The following is a 15,675-nucleotide window of genomic DNA, read 5'->3' as shown; positions in this document are numbered from 1 at the left end:
CCCTCCCCTGCTCATGCTCTGTGCCTCTCTGTCTCTCAATAATAAATAAATGTTAAAAAAATTTTTTTTTAAACTCACATGGGTTGGGTAACAATTTCTGCCTTGTGTCAATTAACTAAGGTAAAATGTCAGCCAACGTTATAGCATCTCAGATGTCATATATTCTTCTATATTATATGGTCAAACTAGGGCTATATATCAACATAACACACTACATACTTCCTATTCAAAATATCAAATGTTTTAAAACCTTCAATCTCTTCATTTGCCAGAGGACAATATTACTCAATTATAATCCAATAATCAGTAATTTTTCCCATCTCAGTAATAAGAAAATTCTTCTAACATTTTTTTATTTTCAGCAAGTTTTTTTTACATCTTTCATTTAACTCTACTTTCAGATTTCTCATATAATAAAAACCTGTACGTAGATTTACGTGTCTCTGGAACATACAGATATGTCTCTAAAATTAATTTTAAAAGGATCTATCAGTAATATTTCATAAAATTTTTAAATGTTGAATCTTACTAAAATTATCTTTAGTGCAAAGACATTCATGGAATAATATACCTTAAAATTAAATGTCAATATAAGATGCCTGTCAATCAGTATTTAAGCAAAATTATAAAATATATTTATATTAAATGATGGCTTCTGCAATACAGAGACTAATCACTTTGACAGGTATTAAATTTATATGCAGAATGTATACATAAAGTCACTTAATATCTCACGTACAAAATAATCTAACATCCCTTTTAACACAGAAATCTAATACACAATTATGATATAAAAGTAAGTACCCTATAGCTTCAATGTGTAATTAGATGAAAAGAGTTTTTCCTTGAAAAGATACATAATTTCCAAATAAAGATAATCTATACAGAAATAGCATATTCCATAAAACCTAAGTTTTCAGTTATTTAGTTCATGTCAGTATTTGCAATCTTTTAAGTTGGTTCAGAAAGGATTATAATCTATCTACTACCCTCCACAACTGACCTTTCCCAACATTCAACCCTCTTCAACTGTCTGGTTTCCAAAATGCTTGGTAAAGTCGTCCATCTTCACATTATCAGTCTTCATCTTAAGTTATGCTCCAGTTCTGATATACAGTTTTTAGTTTTTAAGAAAAAAAAAAATTTTAACTTCAAAGCTACTACTGGTTCTTTGCTCAACTCAAATTTACCTTTTGAAGTATATAAGATGGATCTCTTGCTGGGGGCCACAGGGGAAGAGTCTTGAGCACAGGAAAAAAAAAAAACTAGCGCTCACTCAAATTGTTATTATAAGATTATCGTCAGCAGTTTACCTCTGTTTCCAAAACTCTTTCCAACTCCAAAGCCACCCATTGTGGATGTATTCTCCCTTTTACTAGACTCGCCAGCATCTGAAAATTCAGACAGAGTTAAAACTCTTTAAAACATATAACTAACTGTGCCATCAAAGACTAGAAATTAAAGGACTCCTTGAGATTGCTTAAAAATGAAATCTTTTAAAAAAAAAAAAAAGGAGGGAACCTTGCTGGGTCTCTTGACCTCAGAGTTGTAAATTCAAGTCCCATGTTGCATGTAAAAATTACTTAAAAATAAAATCTTCAGGGGGTGCCTTGATTGTGCAGTTGGTTGAATGTCCCACTCCTGATCTTGGCTCAGGTCATGATCTCATGGTTTGTGGGTTTAAGCCCTGTGTGGGGCTTTGTGCTGATGGTGCCAAGCCTAATTGGGATTCTGTATCCCCTTTTCTCTGCCCCTCCCCTGCTTATGCTCTTTCTCTCTCTCTCAAAAAAAACAAAAAAAAAACAAAAAAAACAAAACAAAAAAAAACCTTTAAGTAAATAAATTATTTAATTTTATTTTAAATAATTAAGTTTTATTTTTATTTTTTTAACGTTTACTTATTTTTGAGAGAGACACAGAATGCCAGCAGGGGAGGGGCAGAGAGGGAGGGTGACACAGAATCTGAAGCAGGCTCCAGGCTCTGAGCTGTCAGCACAGAGCCCAACGTGGGGCTCAAACTCCCAAACCGTGAGACCATGACCTGAGCCAAAGTTGAATGCTTAACCAACTGAGCTATCCAGATGTCCCTATTTTAAATGAATCTTTAGGGTAAAGGTACCACCAAGGATAGGGAGAAACAAGTATAAGAACTTATAAAGATATAATATGCTTCAACTTTTTATAAAAAATTCTTAAGTTATAATACTAAGGTAAAACCATAAATATACTACTGGTGAAACACAGCTTTCTATTAGTTGTTATTTCATGAATGACTTTTCCTGACTTTTAATGAGGAAATTCAACTGTGATTTTCTGTATATTGAAACCTCACCCTGTATAGAGCCAGCTACTTAAACTTATGCCCCTGTATGAAGGTTACATGCTACCGAACATGTTATATTCTTGTCCGATTTTTTAATTATTTATTACTTATTTATTCTGTTAACATTTAAACTTCTCAATCTTTCCACTTTTAAGATTCAAATTAGGAAGGAACTAGGCAATAAAGAAATAAAAGCTGTGACTGCCACTCCCCTTATCACCTCTCCACTCTTCCAGCGTCTTTACTCATATTATCTTTGAACTTTATCTCCTACCACATAACACTGAGCTCTCAACATTTTAATTCACACCAAACAATGTCCCATGTTCCACACTGTGAACTTCTAATACTTTGTACCTTCCTGTATACTTCAGCAAGGCATTCCCTGCTTTCATATTTTCCTACCAAAATTCTTCAGCATGGCATTCCCTGTTTTCCGATTTTTTCCTATCAAAATTCCTTTCACACTTCAAAACCCCAGTTCAAAGGCAACCTCATCTGAAGAAGTCTTCTTTCAGACCTCCCGTCATCATCAATCCTTTCTCCACATTCCCACAGCACACTACCACTTTATTTCTTTCCATGTGTTTCTCTATCACTACATTAATCTTTCTGAGGGCAGAGGTGCTAAGGCAAGAAGCATGGTTATTTAGAACAAAACACTAGAACAAAAGACATCTGAAACAACAAAAACTGCCACTTCACACTATCACTAGAAAAATTAAAGTGTTATCTTATGGTCTTCATAAATTGTGTCTTACCTATCTGTGTAATATCTTAATACAACTAAGTTAAAGGACCTGCAAAACTTCTAAAGCCACGTGCAAAACTGTCTAAGAGCAATTATCCATATTTTCATCAGATTCTAAAGATGTGTGTGATTCAAGAAGTTAAAGCTATTTATGTTATACTTTATAGAACATAAAAAGGGGATCAAAGCTGTATTATAAGCAATTAAGAGACAATTTCAAAAACAAATTACTAGCTATGCAAGTTCTGAGAAAAAAATATCACAGAGGTTGAAACTAAAATAACGAGTTAACAATAACGAAAAGGAGTTATATTAATGGGTCTATGAATTCCCAAGATTGTATGTGGTACAATGATAACTTTTTTAAGTATTAACATTCAACCAAGAGTTTTGATAAGTTTGTTTTTCAACCTAACCCATATGAAATTAACAACGTGTAGTAAAAACTGTCTAAGTGGTGTTTTTCTCATTTAAAAAGCTTTTATTCAGAGATACAAGCTTCCAGTTATGGAATAAGTCACACAGATGAAAAGTACAGCACAGGGAATATAATCAATGATACTGTTAATAGTGTTGTATGGTAACAGATGGTAGCTACATTTGTGGTGAGCATAGCACAACCCACACAGGTGATGAATTACTTCATTGTACACCTGAAACTAATTCAATATTTTAGGTCAACTATACTTCAATTAAAAAAAAAGAGAAAAAAAGTATATTCAATTAATGTAAAACTTTAACAAGATATATAAGTATACTTTCTGAACTTGAAAATTTAAAAATAGTTAATTCAAAAACATTCCTGGCTTTGGTAAAAATAAAGTATTTAAACTTTTAAAAAGATTTTTTTCAATAATATTTTGAAATCTACATCAAAAAGTGTCACCTCATCTATTCTAAAATGGGATTTAAAAACATCTACTCAAAAATAAAGTTTTAAAATAAATCCAATATTAAATATTTCTCTAAGTGTAATATTAAGATATTATCTCTAATGTTAGTAATAACTAACAAAACCCACACCTGAACCTCTTGGCAAGATTACATGATTTTTATTCATCAATGCTTCTTACTATGAAGGTTTTAAAAACAGAATATATGTGCATATTTAAGGAATAAACTGGGCACCTAGGTGGCTCAGTTGGTTAAGCATCCAACTCTTGATTCTGGCTTGCGTGATAATCTCACAGTTCATGGGTTTGAGCCCCATACTGGGTTCTGTGCTGATGGCGCCAAGCCTGCTTGGGGTTCTCTCTCCCTGCCCCTACCCTACTCATGCTCTCTCTCAAAATAAATAAACTTAAAAATTTTTTTAAATAATTATTTCCAAATTATATCAAAATATAGATCCACATGTTAACTATGTTAACTGAATCCAAACAAGAAATTAAGTTTTCCAAATATCAAATGAAATGCCACACCTTTAGTTTCCAATGAATAAAAATCCTTAGAAGTAAGATTTTTCAACATCTAATGAATTCAAGATTAAATGTTTTGTGTATTTAAAACTACCAATTAGCCCTTATTTATGGCATCCTGTAAAAGAAATAAATGGTCATAAAGATATTTAAATAAATTGGAGGTTCTCATATTTTATCACACTATACTAAAACATAAAGCAGAATACTTTCAGCATTTTAATAACAACTCTAAAAATGGACCATAGTAAGGTGTTCTGCTGTGTCATTATCAGATCACACAGTTGATCTAACAATGAAAAGTTTCAACACTGGGAAAATAACCTCTTAATATTAATGACCTAAGAGAAATGCTTCTGTGCTGTCTTTCTTGAGAAATTTAAAAAAAAAACAGGTTCTTCTCACCCTCATCTGTGAAGTTTTTTTTTTGTTTTTTTTTTTTAATTTTTTTTTTCGACATTTATTTATTTTTGGGACAGAGAGAGACAGAGCATGAACGGGGGAGGGGCAGAGAGAGAGGGAGACACAGAATCGGAAACAGGCTCCAGGCTCTGAGCCATCAGCCCAGAGCCCGACGCGGGGCTCGAACCCACGGACCACGAGATCGTGACCTGGCTGAAGTCGGACGCTTAACCGAGTGCGCCACCCAGGCGCCCCTCATCTGTGAAGTTTTTACCAACATTCCTCCCATGCCAATTATTGGAAATCAATAATCAAACACATTAAGTAGCAGCTCTGTAAAGCAACTATCTTTAATCAATCTAACCAATCTATTTTTATCAATTGAACTATCTCCTACTATCCCAGAAAAGGAAAAAAAAAGCAAAAAGAACACTCATAGTTGAAAAAATGATAAACTCATTACCTCAAAGTCTACTCTGCAGAGAGTTATAACAGATTTAGCTTTGCACTCAACAGCCATAATAGTCTCTATTCATTCTACCATTCAACAGTTGAGAAGTTTTAATGAAAGACAAAGATACTTACCTCTGTTTCCCAAACTCCTCCCAGAAGCAAATCCACTTCTCATGAAATGATCTCTTCCAGAAGGTCCATCATCCATTTCTAAAGCAATTAACATTTTGAAGCAAATCCAAATTAGCATCTGGTGGTACACAAATTTTAAGCCATTCCAATGTACCACCCACAGGACAAAGGAGAATTATATAAATCAATAAGAAAAACAAACAGCCTAATAGCCTATCTAAGGGAGTTTTCCAAAAGAAAAATAAATGGTAACTAAAGCTTATTCAACTAAACAGAATGGAAATCAAAGGAAGGAAATAGCTTTTTTCAACCACATGACTGACTGGAAAACAGTTTTAAGTTTGCTAATAACAAAACCAGTCAAAGACATAGGGGAACAAGAACAAATCGTATACTATAGTAAAGCTATAAATCAATCTTAATCCTAATTTTAAAAGAGTATACTTTTTGAAAGTATATTAACTTCTCCTCTGGATAAACAAATCCAACTGTCATATAGAAATTGAATCATGGGGCGCCTGGGTGGCGCAGTCGGTTAAGCGTCCGACTTCAGCCAGGTCACGATCTCGCGGTCCGTGAGTTCGAGCCCCGCGTCAGGCTCTGGGCTGATGGCTCAGAGCCTGGAGCCTGTTTCCGATTCTGTGTCTCCCTCTCTCTCTGCCCTCCCCCGTTCATGCTCTGTCTCTCCCTGTCCCAAAAATAAAAAATAAACGTTGAAAAAAAAAAAAAAATTTTAAAAAAAAGAAATTGAATCAATACTTAAATCTCTACATCATGCCTAAACAGTTTTACAGGTGAGCTCTACCAAATCTCAAAGAACAAATTATTTCCATTTTCTACAACCATTCCCGGAAATAGAGGAATTATTCCCCAACCCATTCTACCAAGTGAACATAATTTTGACATGACAAGGAAAACTCTCACAAGTAGATGCAATATCTCCAAAACAATTATTAGCAAAACAACCCCAAAGGAAACTGAACAGACAAAACATTATGACCAACTTGGGTTTTTCCCCATATGCAAGGGCATTTTAACATCACAATGTCTTCAAAAGGTAATTAACAACATCAACATATTAAAAAGAAAAAACTACCTCCATAGGTCTATGATATAACTCAACACAATTTATGACTTAAAAACATATACTTAGCAATTTAAGGGATGTTCATGGCAGCTTGGTTCATACCAGCAAAAAGGAAACAACTCATATGTGCATCAGTAAGAGAATAAAAATATGTGGCACAGTCACACAAGAGTATTACATACGTAAATATGTTCTATAATTTATTATACAGAATTATATATATTGTATATGTGTAGTGTATTCATGTAAGAGTATGATTATAAATGGACCAAAACAACTGTCAACATGGATAAAACTTAAAAAGAAAACTGAGTGAAAAATTCAAATTGCAGAAAAAGACTATATATAGTAAGTTACCATTTTTGTAAAACTCAAGAAGCAATCTTAAATATAGTGTACAGTGTACATATGTAATAAGTTTCTTAAAAAAAAAAAAGAAAACAGGTGCCTGGTGGTTCCATCAGTTGAGGGTCTGACCCTTGCTTTCGGCTCAGGTCATGATCCCAGGATGGTGGGATTGAGCCCCATGTGGGGTTCCATGCTGAACGTGGAGCCTGGAGATTCTTTCTCTCTCTACCACTGTCCCTCTCCCCCACTCATACTCTCTTCATGTTTAATTTTTCTTTAGTAATTTTAGGGATTACTGCTCTCACTTTCAGAAATTTAAGTGCCATCACTGAATTTTATCCAGTTCAATCCCCAACAAAATACATAGGAAGAAAAACATCAGTACAGAAGTCCATAATATAAATAAATGATGAAGCATAGCTATTTTTCTATAGTGCTCTGAACCCTATCAAAACAAATCAAAAGAAATAAAAATAAACTCCATTTAAAATGAAATCAGATTAATGAAAGCAATTCCCACCCAGTGACCAAAGAATATATCTCATTTATAGTCACATTTGGACCAGATCCAGGAAGGAGGAGCAAATTTTGAACTTAAAAAAACAACAACAACAACTCACATACTGAACCAAGCAAAAGTACCAACAACTATGGGACTTCAGTATGAGTTCTAGTCCTCTATGATCTTCCAACCTTCCTCTGAAATGATCTGCTTAACACAAGGTGAGGGCGCCTGGGTGGCGCAGTCGGTTAAGCGTCCGACTTCAGCCAGGTCACGATCTCGCGGCCCGTGAGTTCGAGCCCCGCATCGGGCTCTGGGCTGATGGCTCAGAGCCTGGAGCCTGTTTCCCATTCTGTCTCCCTCTCTCTCTGCCCCTCCCCCGTTCATGCTCTGTCTCTCTCTGTCCCAAAAACAAATAAACGTTGAAAAAAAAATTTATAAAAAAAAAAAAAAAAAAACACAAGGTGAAAAGGTTAAGGGAAGATGAGAAAGACTTTGTGTCAAAGAATTCTAAAACAACTTCTCATTTTTTAGGGCTACCAGCTGTCCTAACTTCTAATACCCTTCATTATCCTACGTAGCTCAAAGACAAAACATTTATAAATCACCAATGTTGGAAGGAAAAAAAAAAAAAAAAGAGGTTAGAGTGGAAGAGAGCCAAAGCATAAGAGACTCTTAAAAATTGAGAACAAACTGAGGGTTGATGGGGGGTGGGAGGGAGGGAAGGGTGGGTGATGGGTATTGAGGAGGGCACCTTTTGGGATGAGCACTGGGTGTTGTATGGAAACCAATTTGACAATAAACTTCATATATTAAAAAATAAATAAATAAATCACCAATGTTGAGTCTTCCATCTAGAGATCACACAATTATAAAGGTAATGTGCACTGGGGATCTTGTTAAAGTATAGATTCTGATGCAGTACTTTTGGTTGGAGCATTAGATTCTGTATTTTAAGAAGTTTGCAGATAACATCAATGCTACTAGTCTGGTAACCACATTCGGAGTAACACGATATTTATATCCACCAGAAGACAAACCAGAAAATATTCACAGCAGAAATATTCAAAACAGGAAATACTGTAAACTACCCACATGCCCATTAATACAGTTTACAGCACAGTTACAAAGTAGAAAACATATATCCAAGAATAACTCACAACTACTTGTGATAACATGGAGAGAACCTTGAACACAAGAGAATATATAGTTCCATTGTAAATGATTCCACTTTACAGGAAAAACTGATCTGTGCTGCCAGAAATCACAATAGCAGTTACTCCTGGTCAGAATGATGGTGCTTCGAAGGAAGACATAGAAGGATTTTAGAGCTCCACTAATGTTCTATTTTTTGATTTGGGTACTCAACACAGCAGTATGTTTAGTTTATTCAAATCCAGCAAGCTGTACATTTATGATGTGAATCTTACTTTAAAATAGTGAATCTGTGTGTACACTGTGCTTCAATAAAAAAAAATTCTTTTTAAAAAAAGAACTTGGTCTACATAGATCTGAGGACAAAGGCAACTAACCTTGTAATTAGCAGGTAATTTCCATGTTCCAGAGGTTATTTTTTTTTTAAAGATGAAAAGCATAAAATCAAAATTAAATTAGGACATGAGAAAAGAAAACTAGAGGCCAATCTTAATAAATTAATTTTAAAGTGCTAAATAAAAAAATTAACATCTCGTTTCACTGAAAACTACAATAAAATAGCTATGCAGGGTTTATACTAGGAATACAAATTTTGTTCAAGTTTAAAGAACTCCATTTACAACACTACATTAAGAGATTTAAAGGAGACAACAGATACAAGTAATTTTTTTAAAAAAGCATTTATTAACATTCAACTGTCTTTTCTAAACAAAACTAATATTTGACCAGAAGTGGAAAAAAACTTCCTTGGCATGATTTAAAAAACAACTAATGTAAGCCTAAAGCAAACATCATACTTTAATTATAAAAATTTGGGAGCATTAACTGAAATTGAGAAAAGTCTAAATGATTATTATTTTTATTACTATTTAGTGAATGATATGCTTTATTCATTACTTTAAGACAACAAAAGGACAAAATCTGTGTTAAGAGATGAAATCTGCATCACACATCACTAGGGAAAAGAGAGCATGTTTAACAGATATTGCAGAGAAAACTTTATGCAGAAAAAAAATGGATCTCTATTTTACATCATATTCAAAATAAAGGATTCAACTGTACACTTAAAAATGGTTAAGCAGGTTAAGCTTCTTCAACTTCATAAAGACTATCTACAAAAAACCAGAGGTAACATCACACTTAATACTGAGAATCTCAAAGCTTTTCCACGAAGATCATGTACAAGTCAAGGATGTGCCCTCTCATCACTCCATTTCAATATCGTACTGGAAGTTCTAACTAATGTAATAAGGCAAAAAAAGAAAATGAAAGGTATACATATTGGGAAAGAAGAAATAAAACTCTTTTTTCACAACTGACATTATCATTAATGTAGAAAATCTAAAATACAGACAAAAAATGCCAGGAACTAATATGCAATTATAGCAAAGGATAAGGATACCAGATTAATATACAAAACCAACTGCTTTACTATATAACAGTAATGAACAAGTTGAATTTGAAAATAAAACACATTACCATTTACATTAGCACTTAAAAAAAGTGAATAGGTATAAATCTAACAAAATATACAGATCTCTGTGAGGATAACTACAAAACTCTCATGAACAAAAACCAAAGAACCAAATAAATGGAAAGACATTTCACATTCATAGATACAAAAACTATTGTCAAGATGTCAGTTCTTCACAACTTGATCTATAGATTCAATGCTAACCCAATCAAAATCCCAGCAAGTTATTTTATGGATATTGACAAACCAATTCTAAATTTTTATATGGAGACTTTACATTCTATACCTAGAATAGGCAACATAATATTGAAGGAGAAGAACAAAGTTGGATGAATGACACTACCCAACTTCAATAGTATACTATATACTATATTATAAACCTATACTGATCAAGACAGTGAGGTATTGGGGCGCCTGGGTGGCTCAGTTGGTTAAGGGTCCAACTTCAGCTCAGGTCATGATCTCACAGTTCATGGGTTCAAGCCCCATGTCAGGCTCTGAGCTGACAGCTTGGAGCCTGGAGCCTGCTTCAGATTCTGTGTCTCCCTCTCTCTGTGTGTCCCTCCCCTCCTTGTGCTCTTTCTCTCTTAAAAATAAGTAAATAAAATATTCAAAAAAAGATTTAAAAAAAAGTGTAGTATTGGCAAAAGAATCAATCAATGGAACAGAACAGAGAACCAAGAAACATCCACATAAATAGGGTCAAAAGGCAACACAATGGAGCAAAGACAGTCTTCAAAGAATGGTGCTAGAACTAAACACCCACAGGGAGGGAAAAAAAAAGAACACAGATCCAACCTTACACCCTTCACAAAAATTAACTCAAAATGGATCACAGATCTAAATGTACATGCAAAACTATACAACATCTTGAAGAAAACATAGGAGAAAACATAGATGACCTTGGGTATGGAGATGACTTATTAGACACAACACCAAATGCATGATCCATTAAAGAAATAATTGATAAGCTGAACTTCACTGAAGTTAAAAACTTCTGCTCTGCAAAAAGCAATGTCAAAAAAATGAAAAAACAAGCCACACACTGGGAGAAAATATCTAAGAACACATCTGATAAAGGACTGTTAGCCAAAACAAAGAACTCTTAAAATTCAACAAGAAAACAAATCCAATTAAAAAATGGGTCCAAGACCGTAACAGAGACCTCAACAAAAGAGATACACAGATGGCAAACAGGCATATGGAAAGACACTCCACATGATAGGACATCAGAGAAATGCAAATTAAAACATTAAGATACCACCATATACCTATATGGAAGGCCCAAATCCATTAACACTGAAAATATTAAATGCTAGCAAGGATATATAGCAACAGGAACTCATTTATTTGATGGGAAGGTAAAAGGGTATTGATATTTAGCAAGACAGTTTGGTAGTTTCTTACAAAACTAAACATACTCCTACCATATCATCTAGCAAGAGTGCTCCCTGGTATTTACCCAAAGGAGCTGAAAACTCATATCCACACAAAAACCTGCACATGGTTGTGTTTATAGCAGCTTTATAGCCAAAACTTGGAAGCAATCAATACATCCATCAGCAGGTGAATAAATTTAAAATTGTGCTACATCCAGACAACAGCATATTATTCATTGCTTTAAAAAAAAAAAAAACTGAGCTATCAAGCCATGAAAAGACATGGAGGAAGCTTAAATGCATATTACTAAGTGAAAGAACCCAATGTGAAAAGCCTACATACTGTATGATTCCAACTGTGTGACACTCTAGAAAAGGTAAAACTATGTAGACAGTAAAAACAGCATTGGTTGCTAGGGGTTAGGGGAGGAAGAGAGATGAATAGGCAGCACAAAGAGGATTTTTAGGGCACTGAAAATGCTCTTTTTGATACATGATGGATACATGTCATTATACATTCATCCAAACCCACAGAACATACAACACCAAGAGTGAGCTATAATGTGAACTATGGACTTTAGGTGATTATAAAGTGTCAGTGTAGGTTCAACTGTAATAAATGTACAAATCTGGTTGGGAATGTTGATAATGGGGGAGGCTACGCAGGTGTGGAATAGGTCACATGGGAAATATCTATGCCTTCCCCTCAATTTTGCTATGAACTAAAAATGCTCTAAAAAATCTAGTCTTAAAAATTTTTTTTTAATTTAAAAATATCATGGTTAAAATGACAAACTTTACGTTGTATGTTTATTGTACCACAATTAAAAAAAAAAAAACCACTTCATTTTAACTGCTATAGACCCATGGTCTGGGTTGACCACAAAAGCCCAAATGCAAAGATCTTTTGTGAATCCTGTATTCACTCATACTGAATACACAATGTTCTGATTTGTCACTGAAATAGTTACCATGAATTTTTTTTCTAAAGGACAGAGTCAGATAATTAAAAGCTAAATGTGAAAAGTAAAAAACTCTAACAGTAACAGGTGGTTACTTCTAACACAGAGGTGACAGAGTTTAATCAAAACTGCAAAAGCATATCAGAAAGTAAAAAAAATTAGTTCAATGACCTCACAACAAAATTTTTCAACAGTAAGACGCATCACGGACAAAGATGACAGATTACAGTATGGAAGGAAATATTGGCCATGTATAAATCAGAAGAGCACAAAATCTAAAATACAGGAGGAATGCCTGCCAATCAATAAGAGAAACAGAGCATGCATAATAGAAAAATGGGCTAAAAACATGAAGAGGCAACTTACAGGAGAAACCTAAAATATTACCAAACATATGAAGAGATACTTCAGCTGTTAATCAGATAAATGTATTTAAAACAATGAGATTTTACTTTATACCCAATAGGCTGGCTAAATTTAGAAGACTGAATAGTATCAAATATCAATGGAGATATAAAAACCTTTATATCCAACTGATGGGAGTATACACTGGCATAGTTATTCTAGAGAACAATTATTAAGTATTCAGTCAAATTAAGTACACATACACCCATGACCCTCTAATTCCTCTCCTGCGTCCATTACCCAAAGACATTCTCACTCCAGTCTATGAAGGGATATGTACAGAAATGTTCACCTTTGTGGTAGTGGAGGGTGATAAGATGTATTCTCAGGGTCCATTATGGGAGTGGGGGTGGGGTGTAAATAAAACTTGGAGACAAAGGGTATTAAATACCTTGCAGTAGTTACAAACAATGAAATCAATGATCCATTACAAGTAAGTCTTAAGCATAGTGGTAGGGTGGGAAAGAATGAGATCTTTACCTCAATTACATTTTTCTAAGTTAAAAATACACGCATAGAGACAACAGGCACACAAAACAGCATGTTTTAAAACACACATGAAGAAGAACAGTTCTTTTGGGGGAAAAGAGCACCTGATACTCCCTTACATAAATAGCTCATCTAGGACTAATTCAAATCATTCAAAAAAGGGTAATGAAAAAAATCAGCAAAGGCAACATAAGATCTGTGCCATACTGGGGTGCCTGGGTGGCTCAGTCAGTTAAGCGACAGACTTAACTGACTCAGGTCATGATCTCAGAGTTTGTGAGTTCGAGCCCCACATGAGGCTCTGTATTGACAGCTCAGTGCCTGGAGGCTGCTTCAGATTCTGTGTCTCTTCCTGTCTCTGCCCCATTGTGTCATACAATGAAATAAAGAGGAGGGAATGACAAAAGAGGAAAATTAAATAGGAAACAGAGTTTTTTTTTTTTTTCAACGTTTGTTTATTTTGGGGACAGAGAGAGACAGAGCATGAACGGGGAAGAGGCAGAGAGAGAGGGAGACACAGAATCTGAAACAGGCTCCAGGCTCTGAGCCATCAGCCCAGAGCCCGACGCGGGGCTCGAACTCACGGACCGCGAGATCGTGACCTGGCTGAAGTTGGACACTTAACCGACTGCGCCACCCAGGCGCCCCTAGGAAACAGGGTTTAAAAAACTTAAATCTTAGGGGCGCCTGGGTGGGTCAATTAAGTGTCTGATTCTTGGTTTCAGCTCAGGTCATGATCTCGTGGTTCATTAAGTTCAAGCCCCACATCAGACTCCATGCTGTCAGCGAGGAACCTGCTTGGGATTCTCTCTCTCCCTCTCTGCCCCTCCACTGCTTGTCCTCTCAAAATAAATAAACTTAAAAAATTAATAATAATAAAAATAAATAAAAACATAAATCCTCTTGACAAACACTAGCTAATTCCTCTCTAGGGAAACTGCTCTCCCCAACAAAACAGCCTGGCCCTGGCTCCATTACTTGATAGAGGAGCCAAGCACTCAACATGCTGTGTCCATGCACATAAAGTTGATTTCCTACCAGCATTTTTAATGGTCCACTCAAATACAAAAAAAAGCAGGCAAGGACAACCATACTTTGGCCCAGCCGGCTCCAGTAAGAAAGGCTCCCCAGGCAGACACCTAGATTTGGTGCTCGGCACAGGTCGTCAGGCTCTGGCTTGGTGGCCAACATCCAGGATCTTCGTGGGGCAGCACTCCTTTCCTTCGTGGAAAGGAGTCTGGGGGTCACACTAAACTCCTAGTTTAAGTTCTGGACCCTGACATGAAGCAGTGATGCCACTTCTGGGGCTTGTCCATGGCTGTACTCCTGAACAAACTAAGCATGGACCAGGCCAACTCAAAAGTGAGCCCAGCCTGGGCCAGGGGCACCCAAGCATAGCAGGGGCAGACAAGGGAAAGGAGAGAAATTGGTCTGCTGCCTGCGATGGGTCTTAGAGCTCAGCCAGTTTTACATCATAGTTACTGAATCCATAATAAGTGTTTTAAAAAAATTTAAGATTCTGAGTGGTTGAAATGATGTCTGGCAGCAGCTTAAATATAATTCAGCCTGCTAAGGTGTTACTGTTTGTGTTGAGTATAACAAGCAAGGAAGACAAGTTAGAAGGAATAGGATATGAAAACATAAGCAAAGTAAACATTATTTAATTATTTACTGTTCTGTTATAATTATGGTTTAGAGGGACTGGCCATTTATTTTTTTATATCTTATAGACTTTCATATTGACCGTATTTCCTGATTACTTAACAAATTCATCAGATTATTAATTTCAAAACAGCGTCAGAGCACTTGGGTGGCTCAGTCCATTAAGCATCTGACTTCAGCTCAGGTCATGGTCTCGTGATCCCTAAATTCAAACCCTGTATCAGGCTCTTGTGCTGACAGCTTGGAGCCTGCTTTGGATTCGGTCTCTCTCTCTCGCTCTCTCTCTCTCTGCCCCTCCCCCCTCACACTCTGTCTCCGTCTCTCAAAAATAAACAAACATTAAAACAAAAACTTTCCGGGGCACCTGGGTGGCTCAGTCGGTTGAGCGTCCGACTTCGCTCAGGTCACGATCTCACGGTTGATGAGTTCGAGCCCCGCATCAGGCTCTGTGCTGACAGCTCAGAGCCTGGAGCCTGCTTCAGATTCTGTGTCTCCCTCTCTCTCTGGCCCTCCCCCCGTTCATGCTCTGTCTCAAAAATAAATAAATGTTAAAAAAAATTTTTTTTTTAAATAAAAAAAAATAAAAATTAAAATAAAAATTAAAAAAAAAACAAAAACAAAAACAAAAACTTTCCAAACAGCGTTAATAGTCTCAACCAAGAAAACATAATTACTAGAGTTAAATATTCAAAAGATATGTGACACCTTTATGGAAAAATTATAAATAAACAGG

General features: G+C 35.5%; 1 protein-coding gene across 8 annotated transcripts in view; it reads right to left on the bottom strand.

Annotated features, from left to right (window-relative positions):
* DDX4 (DEAD-box helicase 4) overlaps positions 1 to 15,675 on the bottom strand; it is an 88,283-nt gene that overhangs the window by 49,568 nt on the left and 23,040 nt on the right. For 5 of the 8 annotated variants that reach the window (XM_045493533.1, XM_045493489.1, XM_045493513.1 and 2 more), the window contains 2 exons: positions 5,480 to 5,557; positions 1,314 to 1,391 (listed from right to left, as the gene is read on the bottom strand). In XM_045493533.1, the coding sequence (XP_045349489.1) occupies positions 1,314 to 1,391; positions 5,480 to 5,555 (154 nt within the window). In that variant the 5' untranslated portion in view covers positions 5,556 to 5,557. Of the gene's footprint in view, positions 1 to 1,190; positions 1,242 to 1,313; positions 1,392 to 5,479; positions 5,558 to 15,675 lie in introns of all 8 variants that reach the window. The other 3 variants (XM_045493509.1, XM_045493526.1, XM_045493524.1) reach the window with 2 other exon arrangements.

Source organism: Leopardus geoffroyi, chromosome A1 (assembly GCF_018350155.1).
Source record: "Leopardus geoffroyi isolate Oge1 chromosome A1, O.geoffroyi_Oge1_pat1.0, whole genome shotgun sequence".
Taxonomy (NCBI): domain Eukaryota; kingdom Metazoa; phylum Chordata; class Mammalia; order Carnivora; family Felidae; genus Leopardus; species Leopardus geoffroyi.
The sequence above is the reverse complement of the archived record's forward strand: the minus strand, read 5'-3'. Positions and strand labels throughout refer to the sequence as shown.